Here is a 27,830-nt window from a genome sequence, read left to right on the forward strand (position 1 = left end):
GCCTTTTAGAAGAAAGAACATAGGCATGGGATCTGAGCAAAAAATGAACCACCTCAAAATGACGACAAGTAAAAATGAGGAATGTTTTTAAAACTGAAATAAAACTAACCAAGAAAAGATTTAAAGACATGGAAAGAAGAAAGCTACTGGCTCAACTCACAAAAACAGTTCGAGTGCCTGACCTCGCTTGAGCATTTGTGATCCTGTTATGTACACATGCCGGCTACTCAGATAAATAAGTAAAATCCTTTGTGTGCTTTTGAATTTAGGGAATTAAAATCTGAAAACCAGAATAATTTTATGAATGAGACAGTTGAAAATCTTCCACTTTTCAAGTATGCTAAATGTAAACTTTAAACAAAGAAATTTGCTTTAATAACTCAGTTGGGAACCTCTCACTTTTACATATCACGTAAATCAAGAAGGGAGGGAAAAATAAACTCTTTGAAGGTCTCAAATTGGGCAAAAACTTAAGTTGTCCTAAATCCGTATGTGCACTGTTTGGATCACTCTGCCAAAGACAGAAAATATTAAGTTTATCAAGCAAGTGAAGGCAGGGGAAGATCGATTAATGCACAGTCAACCAGCAGATCTGTGAGAAGCTTGGTCCCTCCAGAGAAAGCTCACAGTGCCTTCAGAGCCCCAGCATCACCTGGTCAGTGGGGAAACCCTTATATAAAACAAAAAGGGCTTTTTATGGTTCAGGACTTGCCAAAGATCAAAAGAATTCCTCCCATACAATTTGATTATTTGCAACAACATGGAGGAACTCGAAGGAGGGTAAAATAGGGGTGAAAAAGGCAAAGACTCCTCTTGGTAAAGATGGCAGAGAATTAACTCGTGTATCTGGGCTACAAAGTCTGCTCCAACTTCTGGATAAAAATTAAAGATCTGTATTCCCTTCATCAACCTTTTTTTAAAGCAAAAATAATACTATAAATGCCAACCAATAATCCAGTTTTCACATCAGAGACAACTATCTGCTAATTATTATCTGAAAAGTGAATTGCACGCTTTTAATCTAATTGATATAATTTATTAAACTTTAACAGTGAAGAAAAACTCACCTGAAAAGTTTTAAAATGGCTTATGAAGCACATGAACAATGGAGAGTTTGAAGAAAATAATCCTGCTGAAAAATGAATATATACTAATATGTGTAGCAATATACTCAAATACATAGCGAATCTACACACATCTTAGAGCCAACTATCTATTTTAAATTTCTATCAGCAAGTGCTACTGTTTAAGTCACAGCAGCTGTTTTGATTTTGATAGCAGATTAGTCTAAAATATGAGGAATGTTGTTTATCGTGGAAATGCTTTGCACTCCAGATAACATCACTGACAATTGCTCCACCTAGGCTAAGGCACCATCCCATCGTCCTAAAACAAACCCCAGATAAACCTCTCGCTGATGCCCGACCTCTTCTACTCTGTCCTGGTTTCGGCTGGGATAGAGTTGATTTCCTTCCTAGTGGCTGGTGTAGTGCTGTGTTTTGGGTTTTAGTAATATTGATAACACGCCGATGTTTTGGCTGTTGCTAAGTGGTATTTACACTTGTCAAGGACTTTTTTTCCCAGCTCCCCATGCTCTGCCAGGTGCCCAAGAAGCTGGGAGGGGACACAGCCAGGATAGTTGATCCAAACTGACCAAAGGGCTATTCCATACCATAAGACGTCATGCTCAGTATATAAAGCTGGGGAAGAAGAAGGAAGGGGGGACATTCGGAGTGATGGCATTTGTCTTCCCAAGTAACCATTACGCATGATGGAGCCCTGCTTTCCTGGAGATGGCTGAACACCTGCCTGCCCATGGGAAGGAGTGAATGAATTCCTTGCTTCGCTTTGCTCGCGCGTGCGGCTTTTGCGTTCCCTATTAAACTGTCCTTATCTCAACCCACGAGTGTTCTCACTTTTACTCTTCCGATTCTCTTCCCCATCCCACCGCGGGGGGAGCGAGCGAGCGGCTGCGTGGTGCTTAGTTGCCGTCTGGGGCTAAACCACGACATACTCCCACCAAAAACCCAGCAGTTGTGCAAATAAAACTCTTGCCATGGTGTGTGCCATGCAATCAGCAATGCAAAATGAGCCCAGGGTGTTTGCTATGAGTGTGGCAATGAAGGAAACCATTAAGCTTCAAGAACATGACCCACATTTTTGTGTTTCAGTAAGGCACCAGAGCAAACACTGTCTTGCTGCGAGAGGGACTCACCTCAGGAGCCCTGTCTGGATGATGTACAAACTCTGACCCATCTTCCTAATATGTAAATATTACCATTTTCTCACTTTTTCATAGGAATTATCATGCCCAGGGTTAGATTTTTCTTCCCCCATCCTGGGAAAGGAGCTGGAAATTTCACTGTCCATCTTTACAGACTCAGTCCTACCTTGCGCTTGCTGGTGGAGAGTTGGTGACCACCTATGAAGTCTCTAGCACTGATTTTCATCTCCTTGCTCTTCAGGCTCCAAGATGGGAAGGAAGGGACTGAAGTATGCTGACAGCATAAACCACGCTAATTTCATAGTTAAAGGATTTTTCCTTTTGGAAACTACCTATATGAGCCCTCTCTGCTGCCCTAATACAGTCTTGGGATTATCCAGTTGAAGCACAGAGGCAGAGGATCGAGAGGTCAAAATGCTGTTTTCACCCGCCTGTTTCTTTCAACCAAAAGTCAGAGTTACTACAATGTCACAGTTGTTTGTTTTCTCATTTAGTTGCGTAGAACATATTCCCCCAACACAAAAGGTGGCAGGAGAAGAGCAGAGTGATTCAGTTTGCATATTTTTCTAGTGACGAGGTCCCAGACATACTTTCACTGGAAATTGGTGCTATGCTGCAGCAGCATCCAAAACATCCCACCAAGCCAAAAAGAACATTACTTTGGACAACTGGGACCAAGCTCCTCTCCGTTATCACTGTACAGGGGTCCAAAACACTGCCTAGACTTTGGCTTTGTGCATCAACCAGGGAAATGAAATTTAGCAGGGAGAGGGGTCTAACACCTTCAGTTTGCCTTGCGGAGGCTGACGTTTACAACACATTTCCTCGCGGCTCATTTTACAAGGTTTGACTTTTACATAACAGCAGCCACAAAGACAAAGCCCGAGCCAACATCCTCCTCTGGTCCCTCCCACCCAGCATGGCGGCGGGGTGGCACGCCAAGCCCAAACATCCTCCCCCCCCCCCCCCCGAGCACCCATGGAGGAAGACCTCCTTTTGATTTTGTACTTTTTAATCTGAGAGAGCCAGGCCTGTAAATATTACAAAAAATGATAACAATGACTTAAGAACAGAAACAGACTCTCTGTCACCAACTGTTAACTCTCAGATCAGGGCAGCCTAGGAAGCAGACCCTTATCTGCCTGAGGTTCAGGACACACTGACTAACACCCCTATTGAGTCTGCAAACCTTTGGCTCCCTAATCTCCCTGAACTGGAAAATGTACACGCCGACAGACATACTCCTTTCTTAAGTATTTCAAGCCTCAGCAAACAGACAAATTGTGCCGTGAGATGAGCAGCACCACCCTGCTACATGCAGGAAATCTAATTTATTTGTCTTGAGGAGCAAAACGTGAAATGACAGTAAAACCTCGCCAGCCACAGCATGCGGTGCCAGACTGCAGCCTTATCTCTGCTGGGACCGCAAGCCGAGGAATTGGTGCCAAATGTGGACGTTTACACTCTTTATTTTGCGGATGTGTACTTCACAGCTTTTTTTTTTTTTTAGTTGCCCTAATGCCGAGAGTCCTGTGAAGACAGACCCAAGCCAGGGGGGTTTAAGTTGACCTCAACATATAACCAGGGTCCCTTTTCTTAAATAGATTTTTAGGTTGTTCATTCTATTCTATATTCTATTCTACTCATGAAGGACACGAAGGTTGTGATAGCATGTTCAAATTAGCTACTGGAAACAAGCCTTCATCAATGATAGAGACAAGTAGTGTGTAGGAGGGAGAAAGGGATAGCTACTAATGAGTAGGACAAGGATTCCTTCAAGGTGGAGGACATCTTTATGAGTCTTGAAGCTGGGCAACTGCATCTCCTTGACTGGCTAAGTATGGGGAGTCAGGAGCTGACTGCATCCAAAAAGTGATCTGTATGCTTGGTGTCCTCCTGAAGCCACCAGTTTAAAAAGTAGCACTCTCCTATAGTGAAACTGCTTTTTTTCTAATGCAAACAATCACCTTAATCTGAAAAAGGGCCTCAAGTGAGCTGCTCTTTCAATAATGCATGAAAATTACTTGTGTTTTCTGTTTTACTATGCTTTAGATGCAGTATTTCCAGATTTGTTTGCCTTCACTGACCTTAACTGTATTAAGACCTCCTATTCTGCTAAAGACTGACTTTAGGACATGAATCAAACAGTTCTAGAGAACTCCCCATCTCAGGCTGGGGAATTTTAAAAGTCATTTATTCATAAATGCTAATATGTCCCTCTGTTATTGAAGATATCTGCCCCCTTCCTCCCTGTGCATTCAGGTCAAGATTGTTTACCCTGGTGACAACAATCAGTCTTTGCTGGCCTTAGCACAGGAGGACGGAGCTTGGCAAAACCTGATGGGACAGATAAGCATGAGGAATTCAAATAAAGTTTTGCTGCCTGACTCCAAGTTCAGAGCTACAGGCACCACTTGAATCTCATGGGTCTCATGTTAAGGACAACACATAAGTTTAAGGGCTGTGCTCTTCTCCCACTCTACTCCATAGATACAAAATTTCCTGCTCTATTTTGGAGCTGCCAGTTGCTCATACCATCTAGCAGACCTTCCTTCAGTGAGCTATCTGATATAAGCCTCTGGTTTCCTATCTGTAAAAAACAATCCTTGCTGGGGTTTTTGATACCTAACATGCTGTGGCAAAGGAAGGGAAGTCTTCCTCCTGGAGCTTCTGGATGCTGCTACACTATTATCAAGCTGAGAAATTCTCACCCCACTGCTATACTGTCCTCAAGCCAAACCCAGCTCACGAGCCACAGGTTGATTGGTCTCTCCATAGTTTTAACATCTTTTGTGACAAAGAACTAGTATAAATTACCTAGCTGGCACGCAAGGAGTAAATGCGATGTATGTCCTGCAGGACTCCCTGTCTTTCCTCATCTCCCGTGCTCTAAGAGCCCATGGTGGCTGGAAACACTTAGCACCTACCTGGAGTGCTAGTATGATCATTAAGTGCAAGGAGAAAAGCTGGGTGGAAGAGAGCATAGTAGGCTTTGTTAGGGTATAAGGAGTCAACATGAGAACATGGTCAAGAAAAATCACTCCTTGTTTGCAAGCTCAACAGATTGTGGGTTGAGCGTTACAACCTTAAGAACCATAAACCCAGCCTAAATCCACATGGATTCAAGATTCAATGCAATCATCTGATACTACATAACAAATACAGCTACAGGAAAGGCATGGTGACCTAAACCAGCTGCCCTCTAAATCCTAACAGCAGAGTCCTCAGCAGTGATGCTGATGTATGTGAGAAATCCCCTGCTTGGCCAGGAAAGGGCCATCTACATCACTAATCATCCTAAGCAGGAACAAACAGCCTGTAAATCAACTGGAGAGAAGCACTGAAACTTGTACCAAAGGTTGTGACAAAATTAAACTCAGTATAGGAATGCAGTTGAGGCAGCCATCACCTGACAAAGTACATTTCTTCCTCATTCTCACTTTTCTTGGTGTAGCTGCTGTAAACATTCAAGACATTTCTCTAATTTATGCATTTAATGAAAAGATATCTATAACATTCATGCTGTTTACATTTAACCCAACACTGCAATGAAAGCTGTAATTTTGTCTGGGATTTATATTCTGTACTCAAATTTATTTGGATTCCTTGATTTAAACATACACACAGAAGTGAAAATGTCAAATCATGAAAATAGAAAAGATTATACTCCATTATCTAGTTCATCTGTCAACCAGGGCAGAAATCTTCTGAGGACTGGTTTTCTCAATCTGCCACATGTTATGGAAAGTTAATTTAAAAGACTAATTCAGAAAAGACAGCTAAACCTTAAAAGTGGAAGAGCAATTGGACCAGTATAATTGGAAGCTGGTTACATTATTTTTTTTCTCCCTCTTGTATTCAGTTGTTCATAACTCACCAAATCTTGCACCTTCTGGGATAAAATTGTTGGCCTCTGCCACATTATTTTATATTTTTTTTAAAAAGAGGTTAATCCTTTTTTTTTTTTTTAATGGAATGAGAAAAAATGTGGGTTTTAAATCAAATAAATTAATCCATTTTAAATGCAACTTTTTTTCCTTTTCAGCTACCCTCGCTATACTGAAGGTTTGTGGTAGAAAACGAACACATGAGTTGGAAATAGCTCTCAAATGAGAAGAAAAAAAAATGTCAGAGCATTTCAGCGTAATTTTACTTTGCTTTGACCAAAGTTGCAAGATATTTGGAAACAACGTCATGCACATGCAGTGCATTTGGCACTGGACTTTTCATTAGATTCACAACATATGCAACTAAGTAAGGGAAGGCCGCACAACACATGCAAAGCAGATTTAGTCACAGTGAAAAAAGTAATAGAAGTATAGGGTGGCTTTCTAGGGTCTGGAGGAGGAGGAGGGAAACTTGGGAAATGTTATTTAGCTTGAGCAAATGTATAGCTCCTAAGTTAATAGGGGATGGGCTCTGGCTCAGAGCCCTCCTGTAAGATGTACTGGATGGGGAGTTATGGGCTGCTCGTGATTGCTGGGCTCCTGCCAAGCTGCTGCGAAGCCAGCAAAGCTCTGCAGCTCTGGGCAGGGAAGCTCCTCTCTGCTCTCTTTCAAAAACTGGGATCATCCTTGAAGGTTAATAGAGTTCAAATTATGTGGCAGGCAGGCAGAATGGAAGTAGCTTTGAGAAACGTACACACACAAAACGTTGTTTACCAGCGCCTGAGATCTGTTACTATGGGGAGCGACTTGGAAAGTCTCACCCTGCTTTCCCATCCTCTTATTTCTTCAGTGCTTTCTTTCTGCCTTGATATTTTATATTTCTTTCTTGTAGTAGCTTCCTTAAACCAATGAAATCAACCAATCTAAAGTAGCTGGAGACAAACAACCAGATACACAAAGATAGACTGTTTCATGTTAGAATCTGTGTAACATTTAAATTCTTCTGCTCAAAGTCTCTACATGTGCCCTTCCTTCCTATAAAGTAAGAGAATGACCCTATCTCTATATGTGCCACTGAAAAATTAAATTTAGGGAATATTTTCTTTATTTTTAAATTGCACAGCTAAATCAAAGTAGATGCATTGACAGGCAATGCAGCGTCTCAAGAGCTCACATGGAAAAATCAGATTCTGTTGCTACGCTCACTTCCAGTCTCATTGGGTATTTCACAGTGCAATGAAAGGCCAAGACCAGACTTCAGCTGTGCATAAAGAAATATTTGATTGATCTCTTTTGGCAATCCACGCTCCTTTTAGTGACTGGAGTTTGTATGTCATCTCCTGACCCTTCCCCTCCACAAAGTTTGCAGAGCACCTAACATCAGGCCCCCCATTTATCACCACCGGCAATGCCTTGTGTAAGGATGCTCTGCCATCTGGAGAGCAGCAGAAAGGAAAACATCCCTCATCCTGGGTGACAGCAGGAAAATGCCACCACTTACCTACCACTTTTTTCTCCTCCAAAACAATATTCCTAACAGCACTGGTTCCTGCTCATCACTGCAAAACAGCCGCCTCCTGGGTAAGAACTGGTTGGGGCATCTTTCACCGGACATGAAATGAAGATGCTGAAGGGCCCCTCTCATGCTGACTATGCCACCAGTAGAGCACAACCAGACTCTTCGGATTCAAGGAAGGAGAAGATTGTTACAATGGACTTCCCTTGTGTCCATTACAGAAATATTTTTCTGCTTCCTACAGGATGCATAAAGAATTACATATTTATTTCTTAAGATTCATATTTAGATACCTCGATATTTTTATACAACAGCAATTTTGTATCTGTTGCTCTATTTCAGGAGAAAAGGCAAATGTTAACCAGCCTCCATGAGAGTACCACTGCAGCTTCTTTATACTTTCCTTCATACTCTCTTCCTAGTTTTTATCACCGGGGGCGAAAGGATGCTAACTAAATCCTTAGCAAATGCTGAACAGTCAATTCTATGCTCCTATCAGTGCTGCTCTTTTCCCAGGCTACTTGTCGAACAGCTCTTTCACCCCATTTTTTTTTTTTTATTATGAACTTTAATCACAAACACAAATCAACAGCTTTATTATTACCTGGCCACATGATGCGTTTGAAAATCCTGATAACCAACCCTCCACCTTCTCCTGTTCTGCCCAGACCCCAGCTCTGCTCCTATTCAGGTTCAAAGGAATTCTTAACTTTACAACATCGATAGTTTCTTGATGGCCTAATCCTGGGTCAGACAGAAAAAACCCCCACCTTTAATAACTTGTTATAGGACACTATTCCATCTTCTAAAGCCTCTGCATGTAACTGCATGAATTCTCATCTGTTGTCTTAATGGGAAGCAGTTAATTACAATCCACAAGCTGCCACAGGCAAGGCTGAGACATTAATCAGCTTGGCTGGGTACAGGGCTGTAGTTACAGTTCTGCGTAGCAGTGAAGGGACTAAACCCAGGTGACGGCAGAGTTAAGATGACCACAGGAGAAACACACTGGGGAATAGCAAAACTCTTGCACTGCTGATCACCCTGCTCCTAGAAAGGTTTATTTTCCCTTTTACATTTTTCTTGGTTTGAAGAATTAGTCTCAGAATCACTAACAATATATATATTAATATAATATTATATTTGTATTTATACAATTAAATTGTTATTATTACCTAGTACATTTCTCCTGGCTGGGTAGAGAGGACTTTGTCATCTGAACATTTCAGTTCATTCTCAAAACTGGTTTTGGATAACCACAACACTGTCCAGACTTCTGTGGAAGACTGACCTGCATAACAATACTATTGAATAGCTCTTCTGAAACAGCTAGGGTAACTCCAGAATAAGGTGATTTCATTCCAGTATAATTGTTCAGCTTTGTGAAGAAAGCAATTACTCTGGAATGAAGTGACGGAATCCAGAATGCAGCTTCCAGAAGGTAACTGGAAGAGTTTTCAGGGGTGGAGGGGACATTAAGCCTCCATGTAAATATTAGTCTCCATGTAGACAAAAGCTTGGGAATAGGAGTGTCCCGTGCTAGCCCACCCTTCATCTTCATCTTGGCCACTGCACCTCATTCCTGAACTGCAGAATCACTGTTACTCGAGTCACTCACCCAAGGCACCACCCTCCCAAGCTACCTTGTCTTGTTGTGCAATACCCAGCTCTTGCTGCATTCCTTCATCTCTGGATGAAATTTGCTTCTCTGGATTCCAGTAAGATAAACAAAGCCCTATGTATGAACAGGATGCATCTTTCCTAGAGAACTGTGATCAAACTACTAGTAGGATGTAAAGGAGATAATAAAAATATGTAAAATATTGGATTTAAAAAACCACAACTGCCACCATAATCCCAAAGCCAATGAAAGCCTCACCAGTGCTTCTGAAAACCCTACATATAAGGTTTTCCTACATTATATTTGCATTTATACAATTCAATTGTTATTATTACCTATTACTCCAAATTAGTCTATTTTCAACCAGTTATTTATCTTGTAGGTATTACAAAAAATGAAGATCTTATGCAAGGGTTGAAGAAAGAAACTGGATTAAACTGTTTGGAGCTTCCCCTGATGATAGTAATGGTCTTTTTGGGACCATGACAGGTTCACTGATTTTTCAACATATAAAGCAAGTGTGGATTTGAGTGTTAGTGCCACTTTGGCCTTGACTGTCAATAGTCTCTCATTGATAGACATGAGGGATCTCCAAGCGCGCACAGCCCTTACCAATCTTTTGGCTTCCCTGGTTCAGAATGAAAAGGACCAATGTTCTGAGATTCTCAGTAGTGTATATGGTATGCTATTTTTAAATATCTGGGTTTTTTTAAGGAAAATCATATTTATACTACTAAACCACAATTTTTTTTAAAAAGCAAGGAATGCTAAATTTGTAATATTTTTAAGTTAACTTCAGCTGTAGACACAGCTCTGAAAGCATCTGATTTTTATGAGTCTTAGTTATGTCAGCAATGAGGCCAAGCCATCTACTTATCTTCTTCTGAAATGGCTTAGCCTTGCAGGATGCAGGCTGTGAACGGGGTCCCTTGCTGGCATCAGCCACACGCTGATCCTGCGATACCAGCTGAGTCTCAGTGATGATGAGACTTACCTAGCACTTTCATAGGTTGCAGACAAGCTGTTTTCGGCAACTTTTTGTTTATGGACAAAGGATCCAAAATTGTAACAAAACTAAATGAGCTAAGGAAGCTCTAAATATTTCACAGTGATCTATTCTTAATAAAAAGGAGGAAGAGCTCTCATATAATATAGTGCAAAAATTCTGTTTACAGGACCTGCATATAAGCAGCAATGAAATTAAGTAAGGCTGTATTACTTGCTACTGCTATCAATTAATGCAGCAACCACTTCCAGACATAATAATTACCATATGTATACTGTGCTTTACCTCTGGGCTTATTAATTTCATACACAGGAGGTTACAACTATTGATTGCATTAAAACATATTGATATGTTACAATAGAAATGCTCCCACTGCAACGCATCGTTGCACAAACCGAAATGATTCAAGTGATATAGAAACAGCCAACTGCACCCATCAGTGGACAACTTGCTCATGGTCATTTCTCCACCCCCTCTTAAACACACAAACACAGTATTTCAACAGGAGAATGACAGCAGTTAGCTGCTTAAGGACAAAAACTATAGGGTCTGAAGAGACAGATGTTGACCGCTGGATAAATGCAAAATCACTAGGAGTACCTATCAATATAAATAAATACAAATAAAATGGCTCTTATTTCTCACTGCAATTGCCCACTAAGAATTTGCTACATGTAGAAGTGATTGCTAACCCTGTGAACTTCAGAGCAGCCTGAAGTTTGGCAAGTCTCAGAAAAATATGCATTTGAATGCTATCACTCATTCTTGGGATTTTTAAAAGTGCATTTGATTTTTGATATATAACAAACAATAATGACATCCAAATAACATCTAGAAAAAGCAGTGGCTATGTTACCATAAGACAACTGGGTTTCTAACTACATGCAAACACAGCAATACATTCAGAAACAACTGCACTCTGTTTGCATTTGGGTTTTTTTGTTGTCATCCCATCTGCATAATTAAAGATATATTTCTAGACAATTCTGGTTAAGGTTCTATATATTATGCTTTAAAACCTCCCCGTAAACAACAAAGCATTGTTTGTATTTTTAATAAATCTTAATTTTCCCTCTTCTACTTTAGATGACATATTTCAAGCAAGAATGCACTGAATTCAGTAGGTAAATCTCACATTAAAATAATTCAACTGTCCTAAAACAATATTTATAAAGACAGTGGCAACCATGATGCAAAGGAACAAATGTAACAGGCAAAATTATCAAGTTTGCTGCATTGGTAGTACATTCATATAGGGTGAAAGCATGCCAGCAATTTCCAGAAACCTTTAAAAATTAGAAGGATCCTGGCTTTTTTTTTTTTTTTTCAGCAAAAGCACTAAAAGCAAGTACCAAGCACAAAGAGTTAATGCGTTCTTCCTACTTCTGAAAGTAGGAACGAACCCGATTTCATCAGTGAGGTTTGGCAACGTGAGAAATCCTGTAACCAAATTCATTTCCTGATAAACGAATGGTCCACAGGGGAAAGTCAGCCAGAGGCTTTGGGAATTGTCGAGAACTCAGACATGACCGGGAGGCTCCTGGAAGGAGCCAGACTGTCTCTTTGCTTATCGCTGCCCAGCCAAATGGCACCATTCAAATGCCAGCACTGCTAGACTCCATTTCGAGCCGGAGCTGCAGCGCAACGTGATAGTGCTTCATCAACATGCGGGATCCCCTGAAAAAATAAACCAGCTTCAGCACACATCTTATATTCTACTTTAAGCAACCAGGCTGAAAACACATGGTTGTATAAAACAGGCGTTGGGATGTAACTTGTAACGGTCTGTGTTGTTTATGTGTTTTAAAGCCAAGTGCTAGGAGTGACTTGGTATTCTGGAGTTTAGAATCTCCCCCCCCCCCCACTTCCAACAGGAAAAAGCCAAATACAGAAGGATAAATCATTCATTATTGGATATATCTTGGCATTAGTGAGACTGCAAAGGATGCATTTTCAATAGGAACTATAGGCTGCGTCACGTGGAAAGCTGAACGTCAGTCTCAGTTTAAAACTATTCTCAGTTTTAAACTATATTTTTTTTAAAGTTATCCTCATAAATGTGATTGATAGTCTTACTGAATCTTAACAGTAAATATCTGATCTAATTGCAAAATGACAAATGTGCCTCAACACAAGCTCAGCTGTGATTTTCTGATCTATTTAAATGCCAACTTTTCATACAGAGTTAACCTGAACGTTTGTTCGCTTTTATATTATTACAAATTGATTCACAACTCCAACATTTTTACAGGAAATTCAAGTAGCTTGACACACAGAGATTTGAACTTTTAAAAGTCTAAAGTTTGAGCTTGTTAAAAAAAATAAAATAAAATAAAATAGCCAGTCTGATGACCCCTGAAGGGAAGATAAAAGGAAAAAAAAAATAGCTCAAATAACTTCATGCCCTTCATTACCAAAATTCTGGGTAACTTTTCAAGTGGCTTGCAGGCTTATAATAGCAACAATGTCTGCAATTGATTAGCTACCCCAGCACAACCAGATGTCACAGTGACAGGGAGAAAATACTGTTGGTTCTAGAGTTTACTGGTAAGCAGAACATCATTTCACTGAAAACCAAAATATCTAAAAAGGAAGTTGGGGAAGCTACAGAAATATTATGCTTGTTCTCAACTAAAGTGTCTGAATTCAGTTTTATTGCATCTTCTAGTTCTCTGGAAAGCCTGGGATAAATTCTTTCTTGCTCCCAAGGAAAATGCTGCTCACTTGACTCAGTCTGCCCTTTATCACAACACCACTACTCATTGCTTTGCTGGGATCTCTGATGCATTCTGCTCAAGACTGTGACAAACACAAGCTAATAATATAAAGGCAGACAGTTCTTTATGTTAACTATCTACCCAGGTTTGTAAATAAGGTACATGGCCTTGGAGGAATACCAGAGCATGACTCCAGACACACCAAGGTCTACACTTAGAGCAAACAAACTCCAGGAGCCCCATCCCCGCTGCTCCTTCCATTACTTTACTCATGTTATTTAATGCACATTTTAGACCCCAAATGAGAAAAGCAATGAAAATACCTGAAAGGGACATGAAGAGGATCAGTTCTTCTTTCAGAGCATTTTCATATTAACAATACTGCTGCCTTTGAAAGTATCCTTGATAATTTTGGGGCTACTGCTATGCTTTTACCAAATATTGCGATGACTCCACGCACATCATTGCGGAGCGAGCAAGAAATGCTATGGCAGGAAAACAAGTAGTCTACTTTCTTCTCTCTTCAGGCTGCAGCATTAAAATGGAGGATAATACTGGGTGTGGGTATATCACAGACTGGTTGACATAAGCAAAACCCAGCACTGTAATATTAGTATTCATATACTACTTCTAAGATAAGCAGTCAAAGCACATTGAAGGGACTTAGCCATCAGTGTCTTATTTCAATTATAACCTGTGTAAGAGAAATTACTCATGGAATAGTTTACATTTTACCATCCATTTCAACACGAGAGCTTGCAAAAGCTGAATGGATTTGGTGTGGGCAACCAAGACTCTCTCCCAGCTCCTTCGAGCTGATCATTCACCAGTTAACAGGGCTCTACCTCCATCTCTTCTGTTCCTTCAGCTGCTTCTCTCAATCCACTTCAACCAAGTTGGTTGAAGCTCAGAAGCTCACAGACTCATTTTTACTGCTCTGTTCGCACACAGCATAGGAAGAAACACAAAGATATCATGCTGCGAGATCCTTACCAGACTGCTGACCACCATGGGCATGACTGCCCTGCAGAGGCATTGACAGCTTTGGTAGCCCTTTGAACTACTACAGGTTTAGACGATGGGGCTGGTCTCCTTACATCTACAGTGATGCAATGCAAAAAACCAGTCCTATGCTGTCCTTTAAAGCAACACAGGAAAGACAAAGCCAGGACACATCATCTCAATTTTCTGAGCTACTGCTCAATCAATGTGACTCCTACAAAACAGCAGCCAGGGAAATGAGGGAGGAAGGGGACAGAGAAAAGTGAAGCATAGTCCCTCTTCCCTTCTAATTAACACCAGGCAGTATGAGCCACATACTCCCCACCATGGGATATGCAAAGTCCTAGGCACCTGCCCAAGTGTCCTGCTCACATCATGCCTGGTAGCATCTCATAAGCGTGAAGACACGGCTTGAAAACCTTACGACTGTTGAAGCCAACAGCAAAACTCTCCAGTGAGAGCAGGATTTTTCCCATGGATCTCTGAAGTCTTAGGATATAGCAATGAATGTTTCAGTGACTAGGAAGAAAACAAGGTTGAAGTTCTCCATTTATTCTTGATCTGTGAAGAAAAGCTTTATACAGTGCTCTAAGTTGAAAGCATGATTATTATTTTCTGTTCAAAGAGATTTTGGCTCCTTTACAGTAAGAAACTGATATTACATGAGAAACAGTTTAAAGATCAGAGATTCAAGAGTTTGCTAATGCATATTTTCCTATGCTGATGCTGCTATGATGTTTATATTACTCTTCAATAGGGAGGTGTCAGAAAAACATTAATATGTTTTTAACCGTGTGCCAGGCAGACAAGCAAAATAAAATAGCTGTGGTTTTTTTTCTTGTTCTAGTCAACAACGCCAAAAGTTACTGTTTATTTTTTTCCACCCCCATGGAAGAACTTACAACCACTGAAGTAAACTAAAGTTAAAAAGCTGTTTTTAATTCCAAAATTGACTGACAGCTGCTATGTAAAAGCAAACCTAACTTGTTTGGGTTCTCGGGAGCATTCACATTTGAAAAACTAAGTTTCCTGGAGCCATTTGAGGGGTTGGGTTTTTTTTGGTCCCTTCTCCTTCCCCATAATGCTAAAAAAAAATAATTAAAAAAATGTGATACTGTATAATTTTCACATTCAGAAGACACCTGGGGAGAGGTGGAGAGCACATCCCCTTTTCAAATAGCCTTGAGAGTAACATATAAATATGGTATCAGTTACAGTGTTAGCTAACTCTCTTTGGGAGTGCCAAAGAGAGGTTGTGAATGCCACGGTACACACCACCACTGTTAGACCTGGCAATATTCAAACAGGTAATATACTCAGCTGTAACTAAGACCTTATGTGCAAAAGGACTCGTCTTACACCACACCAAAGAAAACCAAATTTTGACATGTATGACATTCAAAATCCATGCAAACACTGAAATGGTAACTGTATGAAGAGTTCTGGTTGCTTTTTTTACTTAAAAATATTAAAGCAAACTTTAAAAATAATAAATAAATACGCTTTATAAGTGACTCACCAACACTACCAGACTATGCCAACATTTCAGACGTCTTGAATCCAGCAATATGAAGCTCCATGGCTTTCCATGGATCGCAAGTTTCAAGTCAAACTATATTTCAAAGGACTGCAGTATAATTTATTCCACTTTCCCTAAAGCTTCTAAGTTAACAGATTTCTTCTATCTTATGTGAAGGATGCTTCTGAAAATGAAGTGTTGTTAGTATTCAATCCAACTCATCAACTGTATTTGCATTATACGTAGCTACAAACAAGTCTCTCTAAAGACTGCTGAAATCCACTTTTAACCATGGAACAAAAGGATTCACCAAATTTCAGACTTCTAATCCACAGATGCTAAAGCTAATTTACTTTGGCCCTTGGCTTCTTCAGTGTTAAAAAAAATAACCAGGCATATATTAAAAAAAAAAAAAATGTTTAAACAAGCATAAGGGTTGCAATTTTGTTTAAAAATATATATGGCCTTCACTGCAAAATTTGTTACCATGCTATATATTCTAAATAGCTACTCAAGTCTACCTCCTACTAAAGAAGCATTTATGTGGATTATCATATTAATGTTCAAAAGTGACGGTGGTATTTATTTCTGAACTACAGCTCCAAAGTTTTGGTTCCCTTCTGGGATTATGGAGCTAAGAGCCTGACTTCTGACTTACTTTCTGTAAGTTTTTGCAATGCACAGTCAAGAGTTCCCATATGATGCAGTATGTCAGCAAGTATCTAACTTTAAGTACTATAATAGTCACAGTTTTTCCATAATATTTTTCACATACTTTAGATCTTGCCTACACACAAGTTTGCACCATTTAATTAAATAGATTTAAATGATATAAATTCCTGCTTGGACATACTTATTATAAAGTGGTGCCATTCAGTTTAGTTTCAATTCATTCTCAACAATTTAAGTAGCTGGGCTTATATTAATAGAAGAGCACCTGCATAAGGGTTTGCCCTGGTTCAGACAGACAGACAAGTTTATAATCCCACTTTAAGATTAGCCAGAGTCAGCTGAGTGCAGACATGTCTTTGACTGCCTGCTCACAGCTTCATGATGATAAGTTATTTTGTGACCACAAAGCCCATCAAAACTTTCAAGATCATTTTTTCCTGGAATTTTCATTACCCCAAAAATCATATTTCTCAAGGGATGGGGAGTATATTCTTCTCTACCCGAGGTCTCTGAGAATTTGACCTCTAAAACAAATGCCTTCAAAAGAAACGTGAATTATTGTTCATCACTTACATACAGGTCAGCTTACAGAAGCAGGTAAGTTTGACATCTTAATTGAGGGTATAAATTGTCAGAAGGAAATATACAATCCATAAATATTATTATTCTTAGCATATGTTTGGTGTTTTGGAAAGGCCCAAAAAGCACTTTGTTTAAAAGTTTCTTACACTTCTCTTACTAACCCAATCTTCTTCAAGTTAAGGGTTAACAGCAGTTGAGGGTCAGCAAAAGGAAGCCTGCATTATAGATGCCTGCCTAGTGTCAGGCCTAAGGATGTATTAGACACAATTGGCTTCCACTATAATAAGATCTTTGACCCTTCAGCCAGAAAAACATAAATATCAGGAAGAATTTGATGAATTTATTTTTTAAGGAAGTTTTCTGTCTCTCTTGCTTAGCGCTATGCCCTAGAGCTCTAAAGCAATTGCTGGTCTCCATAACTCCTCTGCCCCTACCTCTTTACAGTGTCATACAGAGTTAATTTGTGCAGTTGTCTACCTAAAACCCATGGTAGTGAGGTACTGTTATAGCAGCAAAACAAATGCAAGAAAGCTGTACATAGCTTAAGAATTACAGATCTGCCCCAAGGTTTAATTTAGATCATTAAAGACCACTGGTCTGGATTCTGAAGCCAGCATCTTGCCATGGCCAAATAACAACCACTGAGGACTCTGGAAAAAAAACCCATCAGGAACAATTGTAACGGAAGATGGGGCAACGGATGGTCTCTTGGGATCAACATCACGTTAGGTAGGATGCATACATATAAAATGCTACCAATTTCCTTTGTACTCTGGGGCGCTGTATGAGTGCTGCCCATGTCCTGCCCCTCTGCCTGGCATGACGGTACAAATGACTGTGTTGAACAGATGATGTCTCCTCCCCTAGGAGGAGCATCTGCAGAAACAGGGCAACCTTTCCAGAGAGTGCAGTAGCTAAACCAAGAGACTGTTTAGACTCCCTCAGTTTTAGGGACTTCACGTGCACTTTCTTTTATGGCTATACCTTCTTTCCAGAGTTGAAAGTACCTATGCTTGACGTCCCCCATCAAATTCACTGCCACCTCAGTCAACAACTGTATTATTTTAATGACATTTTTGGTAGCTGAACTTTCAGTGTTGGCGCTGCTTCCCCAGGAATGGGTTGATGTGCCAGGGACACAAAGCTGTTCTGGTCCAGCTGCCAGGCAGTATCTACCATCACTCTGATGACAATTTACTCTTTTCCCCTGCGCTCTGGTGCCTTGTGATTAGGGGCTTTCTCCAATGAAACAAATGGAAGTTGAAGGAGTTAGAAGTACATCGTTAATAGAAGGGGAAACCTATGAGAAGTGCAACACCTAAAGTGAAATTTGTTCTGTCAAGAGACTGAAGGCTTCTACATATTCTGTGAAATTTCAACGCCCAAACTAGAATGCACTTCAATAAATATTAAATTTCGTACCATATCAAAAAGGTGCAAGTTGATGGCATAATGGCATGTCTGCATAACACATCAAGAACATATGACAGAATGCACACTGATGACAAAATACTCATTGACACAGGGGAAAAAAGGAATAGGAGAAAAATAAAAGCAACTCAGAATATGTTCATGAACATGAAATCTCTGCCTTAAGTGGCTTAGCTAACAGGAACTTTTCTTTTCTAAAGCATTAAATGTGGCCTCCCAAGTGTGATCATTCCATGAATCCAAATGTCAGCTTCCAGTCACTAGCTGGCATTAGAAACAAGTTTTCCCACTTATTGTAAAAGAGCGGTTATCTGCTGGCTAACTCCCCTTGAAATCCTGAGATAACATGCAGACTCCAGACACAGTCCCACTTCTCTCATGCTCCTAATCCTGAAAGTACAGATAGTTCACCAAAAGGAAGAAAGGCAGCCTGAGAACTTAAAAAAAAAAAAAAAAAAGAAAGAATGAGGCCAATTTTCACCTATCACTATGATCTCTAAATTGCCTTTAATAAGCTTCTGCAATAAAACAGGGAGCCTGGATTGCAGGCTGCTCGTCTGCGAAGGAGACAGCTCTATCTCCGTGCCATAGCTTCTGCCTCCGTCCCGGGCATATTAACTTCATTTATCTCCTCCCACAGAATGAAGGAGAAATAACCAGCTCTTGATTTCAGCACCTGCCCTTTATCTATCTGTTTATGCAGAAGTCTTCTAAAAGGCTAATTACTCAGCTTGGACTTTCCCTGCCTTCCACAGTACATGGCTAAAAGCATACGCTTAAAATAATGTTAATTATATTGTTTGTCTCCAGTCAGATTGCTCCAGGACTGGAAGGAAAATAAGAGTTAGATCTCCCATTTCCCAATAATTATTTGCTAAGAAAATGCAGGATATCTTTCCTAACACACACACAAATATATATATATATGACCTACTGCTAACACACATGCTCACTTTGCATCCCCTGTCGCTTCCCACAGCGAAAGGGAGCAGGAGTACCAGGGTGTGCTACAAAACTGATAAGCACCATTATGCAGATCAGGATCGTGTCTCTAAGTGCTGTTATTTTTAGTTGACGTTTATTCATGTTTGAACTATGGTCTAAGCAACAGACTCAAGATCTGAATACATGTAACACCTCTTGAGTGCTCACTTCCTCAACAAAGGCCAAGATAAGCAACTTAAAAACATTCACTGTATTTATCTGTGCATACATTAGGTACTTATGTATAAGAAAAAATCCACCATTGTCCGAGCTGCAGGAAAGCAAGTGAGTAAAAGCGCTACTTCAGTCCTCATTTTTCCAAATCAAAACCTCTGTGTTTCAACCGCCTCCCTCAGAGTGCTTCAGCTGAAGATGGTAATTTCTAGGAGGTAGGAGTAATATCTCTGCAGGGTCTCTTGTACTTTAGAGCACTTCAGTATGTTGTGGCAAAAGGCAAGGATGGCTTGAAAATTAATTAGCAATTAACTGCAAAGTCGATCTATAAATTCTCAGGATTAAACTCCACAGCTTTGCACATCATAATTATATGTAGGTCATGTCAACACAGATGCAACAGACCCCTAATTCCTCCACACGTTGTCCAAGCTGGCCAGGAACAAGCCAACTCCTATCCAGAAGCCACTTCTCTGAATTGGCTGTGCCCAAGCCAGCCTGTGTTAGAAAACTGTCCTTTCAGCAGGCAATATTAGTTGGTCTATGCAGCTAGACAGCTTCCAGCTCACAGATGTGAGCTTAGCGATGCGAACAGCCACGGAGCCTATTGTGCAGGCAAAGCGACTGTGGGTAGTAGGGCTGCTCCCACCCATCCAGACATGCCCAGAGAGTGTCATTAAAGACACGTGGATTAAAGCTTTCTCCTTTATTTAGCTGCTGAAATTCCTCAGAGTTGCCAGAGTTATGGTGTAACTATATCTTTAGTCTGATCTTAATACGATTTTGTTGAGCTTTAGAATAGCTTCCCCTGAAAATCTCAGAGACTAAAGTGGGAAGACCTGAGGAACTGTGAGACTCCTAGGAGAGAGGTACAAGGACAGAGGGCATGAAGACTCAACAAGGTCATTTCTATAGGAGGAAACTGCATGCTGCTCATCATTACTGTCTGTGCAAAGAAAGGATGTTATTTGCATTTACAAATTAACGCATGACATTACAGATACCAAGGTCAGTATCACCAACTTTTCTCCATGCAGGAGTAACCTGCTCTGGCCAAACTGCTGCTCAGCAAAAGGATTTTGAAAAAAAAAAAAAAAAAAAAAAAAAAAAGATAAAATCCAGTAGGTGAAAGTGGGCAGTGTAGAAGAATTATGTTCCAGACTGTCTGTGTTCACTTGGTAACCCTGCCCCCAAACTCGAGTCCTTCAGAGGAAAGGTAAGCACTCCAAGTCATGCTATAAGCATCCTTGAAATTGGAAGTACTCAACTGCTTGGTGAGGATTTAGAGCTTGACATTTGTCAAAAAATTTTGATCTGTTGATTTAAGTAGCAATATAAACATATCATTTTTGAATGCTGTATATCATTAATGCAGAAAATTTAAAATTGATGGGATTTCACTCCAGAAACAACATTTCTTTAAATTGTGGCCCAACATGCAAGTCAATCTGGCACACTAAGTAACTGATAAAACCTTCATTTTTTTTTGTAAGCAGCGAATTTATTTAGCGATGGCTCTGTGTCAAGAAGGAATCACTGTAGCCTCTTAACATAAGAGCTTTTAATTATCTGCATGTAAGAATAAGTTGTCATAGAAAAAGCAAAAGGTCCAGTGTTTCTCTGTATTCACAGCATCACAGTGTAACAAGGATACAACCTGAAGGGCTGGATTTGGATCCAACAACTCCTCTGGTGTTACTTAGGCTATTCCTGTACTGCAGCTCAGGACTCGGACTCTAGACTAATCTCTCCCAAAGTAATTCAGTCTGAGTGACTAAATACGTGCCATCTCAGGGACACAGGGAACTGTAGGAAAGACATTAGTATATGCAGCCAGCTAGACAATTCCCACTGGGTGTTTTAAAATTACCAGGGTATAAATAAATTACCAGCCATCACCAATGGCTGTGCATACTCAGTGTGTCTCATCAGATGATATTTTCCTAAAGTTATCACAAAAGAAATGGGTCTTGAGAAGATGCTCCCGCTCTCTTATCATGGAGTAGGAACAAAAATGGTTCTGCAGAAAGCAGACAGTATTTAAAATATACTCGACATAATGGAGAAGAAAATTTGTCGTGTGTTTAAAAAACACACATAACTCCCATTTACTTACTTACCTACTTACACAGATTTCATTACTGCAGTATTTAAACATCACACAGCCATTAATGGATTTTAGCCTCACAAAACCTGTCAATTTGGTAAATCCCTCATGAAATTTGAGAGATTCTCAGAAGAGAATGGAGGGGTCTGCTCAGGATTATACAGAAAGTTCATAATCATGTTGACCAGACTTACAGGTCCTGAATTGATTTTCAGTAGGTTGGTTAATTCTTAACCAATCTACTGCCCCAGAAATTTATCTTAATTCTTAACCAACCTACAGCCCCAGAAATTCATCTTTGTAGCATTTTATATAGACCCAGATGGAGGTGCAGAGCACTAGAGAAAGAAGAATAAGTTAACAAAAAAAGAAGAATCAAAGTTTGGTTACAGCTTAACTAAACAACGGATGGAGAGGTGTGACTGCATCTTTGAGATATGATGAAGAAAACCTTAGCCTCAGCAAATGTTAATTCCTCTACACGCTTCAATTTAATAACTAAGCAAGAAAACTCACCCAAACATTTAACACAAATTCGGAATTAAATTAAAACATACACAAATGGCAATCCACAATGTAATCCCTTTTCTGCTGCTATTGATAGGAGAAATGATGTTTTGATGTTACAGATATAAAGGGTATGTATGTAATTGATTAGAACAGTACACTTTAATTGACGAGGTCTTGAGCACTTACTCTTAGCCTGTCTTTGGGCAAAGCAACAGCTCCTTGCTTGATGATTTCCAGAACTCGCTCCACTGACAGCTCAGCTCCAGCTTGCTCTAATCGGGAGCTGAAAAAGCTGATCACCTGGAATGAAAAATCAGAGCAGATAAATAAATAGAAAAGAAGAGACTTTGTATCAATTTACACACGAAGCTGTCATCTTCTTTCCCTGGATCAATGTATCTGTACTTCTGTCGTAGTTTAACCCCAGTTGGCAACTAAGCACCACACAGCCGCTCGCTCACCCTCCCCCCTGGGGGAGAGAATCAGAAGAGCAAAAGTAAGAAAACTCGTGGGTTGAGATAAGAACAGTTTAATAATTGGAACACAAATAATAATAATAAATGAAAAGGAAAATAACAAGGGAGAAAGAGAAACAAAACCCAGGGAAAAAAAAACCCAAAAAGCAAGTGATGCAACCACTCACCACCCACCGACCGACGCCCAGCCAGTCCCCGAGCAGCGATCGCTGCCCCCCAGCCAACTCCCCCCAGTTTCTATACTGAGCATGACGTCATATGGTATGGAATAGCCCTTTGGTCAGTTTGGATCAACTATCCTGGCTGTGCCCCCTCCCAGCTTCTTGTACACCTGGCAGAGCAGGGGAAGCTGAAAAGCCCTTGACTAGTGTAAGCATTACTTAGCAACAACTAAACCATCAGTGTGTTATCAATATTATTCTCATACTAAAATCCAAAACACAGCACTATACCGGCTACTAGGAAGAAAATTAACTCTATCCCAGCCAAAACCAGGACAACTTCTTAAAGAATAACCATGTTATTGCTTGTGTTGCAGCCAGAGAGACTTTGTTAATGTCAAATTAGCACAATTATCAGTATTCTCCTGCAGTCAATTTTAAGAGATAGATGATTTTACAATTTAACACACACAGCTGAATTAATAAATTTACATTTTCAAGTACTATGCACTGACATGTGCTTATATTTCTATCTGTCAGTACTTCTGCATGTCAGGATTTTCAAGGCCTTCCAGTCTAGTTTTTAATAGTTTGGGCTAGAAATTTACTTTCATTTTCAAGCATTAAAGTAAAATCCTTATAGTTTCAATGACTCCTGGACAGAAGGCTTTAAGACAACTATTAAATATCTCAGTACAACTACAAGAGTCTACATTACTTGCCTGAGGGTTTTGTAGCATCCAAACCCACAGCAATTGGAGGGGGGGGGTGGGGAGCCCACAAAGCTCCTCTTCTCCCCAAATTAACCACCTGAAGTGCCCCATGTACCTTCCCCATCACAGAATCCAGGTCCGAGGACGTGTACATTCCCTTTCAATGCTCTCATCCTCCATGCATCTCTCTGGTGAGGCCAAGCTGCTTTTCACCATATTTCTCTCCCCACCCCCTTTCTGTGACCCAGCTAGTCCTTGTTAGCTAGAACACAGTTAGGTCAAGCTTTAACTTTTATCCCTCTCCAAGCTCAGTAGGTCACACCAGAAGCAGACATCCCACCGACAGTTCTCCATGTGGGACATCAGAAAACCTCCATTTCTATAGCTCCTTTCATCCAAAAAGAGCACACTTTGCAAACCCCATCCTTTATCCCAGAGGAACTCATCAGTCATGCAGGGGATCCAAAACCCAGAACAATGCAAAAATGGTACGGGGCAAAATTTCAACACCTAGAGTCCTTTGAAAGTACCACAAGATGGTCAGAGCCACTTGGTAGAGCCCACGCACACATGAGCACCCAGTTACCCCTTGGCTGGAGCCATGCACAGCTTCCGCTCACTGCACATGCTGCTGGTAGGTTCCCCGACATCTCATAGGCTTTGGACACCTCTCCTCTGAAAAGTACTAATGTCCACTTGTATCTGAATCCCAACTTTCAGCACATTGAGTAACCTTTGTTAATTCTCCCAAGTAGAAGTGGGGGGAAAAATGTATTATACTACAAAATCTCTGCTGAGCTCTCTTTGTTCTGTAGTGAAACACAGCTGGAGCCAGAAACCATTACCCTAATTATGCCTCCCAGCTCAGCTGCTGTTAATAAAACAAAGACAGCTGATGGCTTGATTACTGTGCAATTCAAATTTGTTGTTCCTCTCTTGTGATCCCCAAAACCCTAGCCCTTGTTTTGAGCAGGTAGATTTGCTGGATTGGGGAGCACTTTTCTCTAGAAACTGAAGCACCAAGCGAGACAGAGACAGATGACAGTTGCTGGAAGTTGCTTTTTGGGTGGGTTTTTTTTTTTTTTTTTGGGGGGTGTGTGTGTGTGTGTGTGTGTCTGTTTTGTTTTAAAGAACAGAAGTGTAGAAATCAGACAAGAGAAAATTCAGGTTTAACCTTCTGTACTGTCCTTACGATTATCTCCATACTTGGACAGAAGGGAGAATTTTACTGCCTCTGGCAGATGTTGCAGGTAGGTTTTACATTCTTAACAGATAAGGACCCACTGTAGCACTGTAATCTCTGATCCTTGGAAAAAAAAAAACAAAACAAACAAAGCCCAGAAGTAGGAAGATGTGCTGAGTTCATAAGCAAAGGAGCTGGAGGGAGGAACCAGAAATTACAGAGGAAAATGGCAAGAAACAGCTTGCACAAAGAGCGTGAGGACCTCGGAGTGAGGCTGATATGGTTTTGGCATAGAGTCTGGGACAAATTGCTGGTAGAGGATACACAGCTCACAGAGGAACAAGAAAGTTGCCCACAAACTTTGAAAGAAAAAACCCCATCTTCCTGCATTTCAACACTCCTCTGTTGTCAGTAATTGCTGGTGAAATCTATCCTCATCCAGGGCAGGCTCACGCAGAGAATCCATCCCACTAGTGCTGCCTTGTTAGCTCAAATTCTGCTAAACCACAACAAAAGCAAAATTTAATATTCAGCTTTTAATCAAAAGGATAAAATACTATCATAATGCATATGCATTAAAAACTGAATGAAGCTCACAGATACTACCTGAATTCTGGCATTTCCTAGTTTGGAAAGTCAAAGCCTCCAATCTTAACATGTTTTTAAAAGACTTTTATGTTTTTGTGGTAAAGGTACTAATCTTGGTTGAGTTATATTTCACAAAGAACAAAAGTGCGATAGACTTCCAATATTTTCAGGCTATGTCAGCATTTCACAGACCTTTGAATGGCTATTTTTGGTACGCAGTTGAAGACTGAAATGAAAAATATCTACTTAAATAATAATACTTATCTCTAAGCATTATTTGCCTTACTACTTCAGACAATATAGAATTGGAGTAATTCTTGATAGGAACCCTGATAGTACAGTACCCCAATGAGATACTCAGGTACCCAATAAGTACCCCAATGAAATAATAAGGGGGGGGGGGGGGGGAATTAAAAAAAAAAAAAAAGAGTTATACAGAGGAGATCCTAAAAGAGGCATTTGCTTATTACCATTAGATTGGTAATAAAACCAAAAAGCATCCAGCGTTACATCCCTACTGCCCAAGCTCCCATCTCTTCTGTAGCAGAACATCTAACACTTTACCTAGTAATCTGCCCAAATATAAAAATATAAAAGCTTAACATAATATTAAGGAAGAGTAGCCTTTTCCTTTGAAAGAGCTTTAATTATCTTCCACACATAAGTAACAGACCTGCATTTAAAATAATCATGAAAATTATCAGATTTCAACTCCTTGTCCACTTAAAAAGAAAATGAACCAGAAAAAGCAAACTGGCTGGATAATATTAAATTTGTTTCAAGTTTTAGCACATGCTTTAAAACCCAGTGCTGAGCATATTACTGTAATGTATAGAAAAAAGCAAATCACCAGGCAAATGAACTAGACTGAGAGATGGACTTTTTTTTCTTTTTCTTATGGTGTCCATTTTTTGATATTCTGAAAATTATTTTTCTCATTAATTATTTGGGCAACTGGTCTAAGAAAACAGGAAACAACTGCAAAGACTGCTTAAGAAAAAGAATAACAAGAAACTTAACAAGTCACTGTGAATTACTCGTATCCAAGTCATGCTGTGTGCTGAAAGGCCCTCTCCATGCAAGGAACATAACCCGTTTTAAAAAGCTCTCTCTCCAATCTGGCTTCCATATTAACAGAGATTAAAAGGCATGTCTAATCCTGGATTAGACAACCCCTCATCAGGAATATCTTATCAGTGTCCATATAAAACAGTGTATCTACAGCGCCTTGCCCTGTGCAGAGAGCCTAATTCTGGTTGTGCAAGCTACCCAACCATATGGTGTGATGGGAATGCAGTGACATAGCTTGGTCACCATCAGCTCAGGGATTTCCAGGCTTTGTATTAATATACCATTAATATACTCAAGATCTCTAAACAAAATCTGTTTTCTATAGTGATTTCCAAAATCGGTTTTCATAAAGCTTTTCCATTTAAGAGGTCAATTTTCCCTGAGAGACTCATCTTTAGTCTTTTTGTTTTCTAAACAATAAATTTACAAAATATTTCCAGAGATTAAGAGTGCTACAAGAAAGCTAGAATGATTTAAAAAGAGACATTTTAGTTTTTGGAGATTTTTTTTTTTTAAGATTATGAGGTAATAACCACAATGTCTATTATTTCACCCATCTATTGTTTTCAATAGGGCTGAAAGGCTGAAGTAAAGAAATATTTCTATTTACTATAGCATGCACCAAGCAGCAGAGCTATCAAGGACAAGATGTTTTCTCCACTTGGATTCTTTCAGTGATGCTGAAGTGCTGCAATGCCCCAGCCCATTCACAGGCAGTGCTGCTGCCTAACTAACACTACAGCTCTTCTCTTTCTCCTCCAGCTAAAAATAACAGTGCGATTCATGGCTGCCTCTGCCCGCAACTGTCTAAGGTTAACTCTGCAAAAGAGGAAAAAAAAAAACTTGGCACCAAATGAAAAAGTTCCGATTCCTTTTTTGTAGGGTTTTTTTTTTTTTTTTTCCTTCAGAAAGCGATGAAAAGAGAAAGACGCACATTTTGACATTGGCTATTTTACATTTCCAGCCGCATTCACCGCTGGTAGGCAACATGCTGTATTGATGGCACACTGAAAGGAGAAGAAAAGGAGAAAACAAACCTCTTGTCAAAGTACCACAGGGTTAGCACTTCAGCTAAGTAGCTTCCTTAGGAAAACATAAATCACAGCTATGTTCAGTAGCTGATAGTCATACCCTCTGTCCTGGAGCAAAAGTGAGGCAAAGCCAACCCTTGCAGATTTAAGAAGGGACGAAATGGCTGCAGGTGATTCAATAGCAGGAGAAACACAAAAGGTTTATCAGCAAACTTGAAGTACTGAAGTTTTTCAGATTCACCTTGAAACTAGGAACACGTTCAAAGACACATGAACTTTTCAAGGTACTCTGCTCTTCTCATCTCCCCACTCCTAGCAAAGAAAGTGGGTAGGAGTGGGGAGAAAGAAAAAAGAAAAAAAAAAAAATCACTTAAAGTATTTAGCCAGCAGTAACTAGCAGGATGAAGGTTTTTCTATGGGTATTTTAAGGAAAACCATGAAAGATCAGTTCTCATGTTCACTGCAAGTCCTGCAGGTCTTGAAATAGGAGTTGCTATGCCAGAGCCAAGCCAACTCAACTGATTTTAAAATCTACCAGGGAAATGTCTTCAGAGAATTAAATTCCTAGTAGAAAATGGCATCAATCGAATCCTTTGCATCATTAAACCATTGCTCCCGACCTCCTGATTTCTATCAGACTATTTTGCAAATAAAA

General features: G+C 40.0%; 1 protein-coding gene across 3 annotated transcripts in view; it reads right to left on the reverse strand.

Annotated features, from left to right (window-relative positions):
• DYM (dymeclin) overlaps positions 1–27,830 on the reverse strand; it is a 297,267-nt gene that overhangs the window by 11,035 nt on the left and 258,402 nt on the right. For all 3 annotated transcript variants that reach the window (XM_075488866.1, XM_075488867.1, XM_075488869.1), the window contains one exon: positions 22,139–22,252. In XM_075488866.1, coding sequence (XP_075344981.1) covers positions 22,139–22,252 — 114 coding nt within the window. The remainder of the gene's footprint in view (positions 1–22,138; positions 22,253–27,830) is intronic.

Source organism: Mycteria americana (genome assembly GCF_035582795.1).
Source record: "Mycteria americana isolate JAX WOST 10 ecotype Jacksonville Zoo and Gardens chromosome Z unlocalized genomic scaffold, USCA_MyAme_1.0 Scaffold_18, whole genome shotgun sequence".
Classification (NCBI taxonomy): domain Eukaryota; kingdom Metazoa; phylum Chordata; class Aves; order Ciconiiformes; family Ciconiidae; genus Mycteria; species Mycteria americana.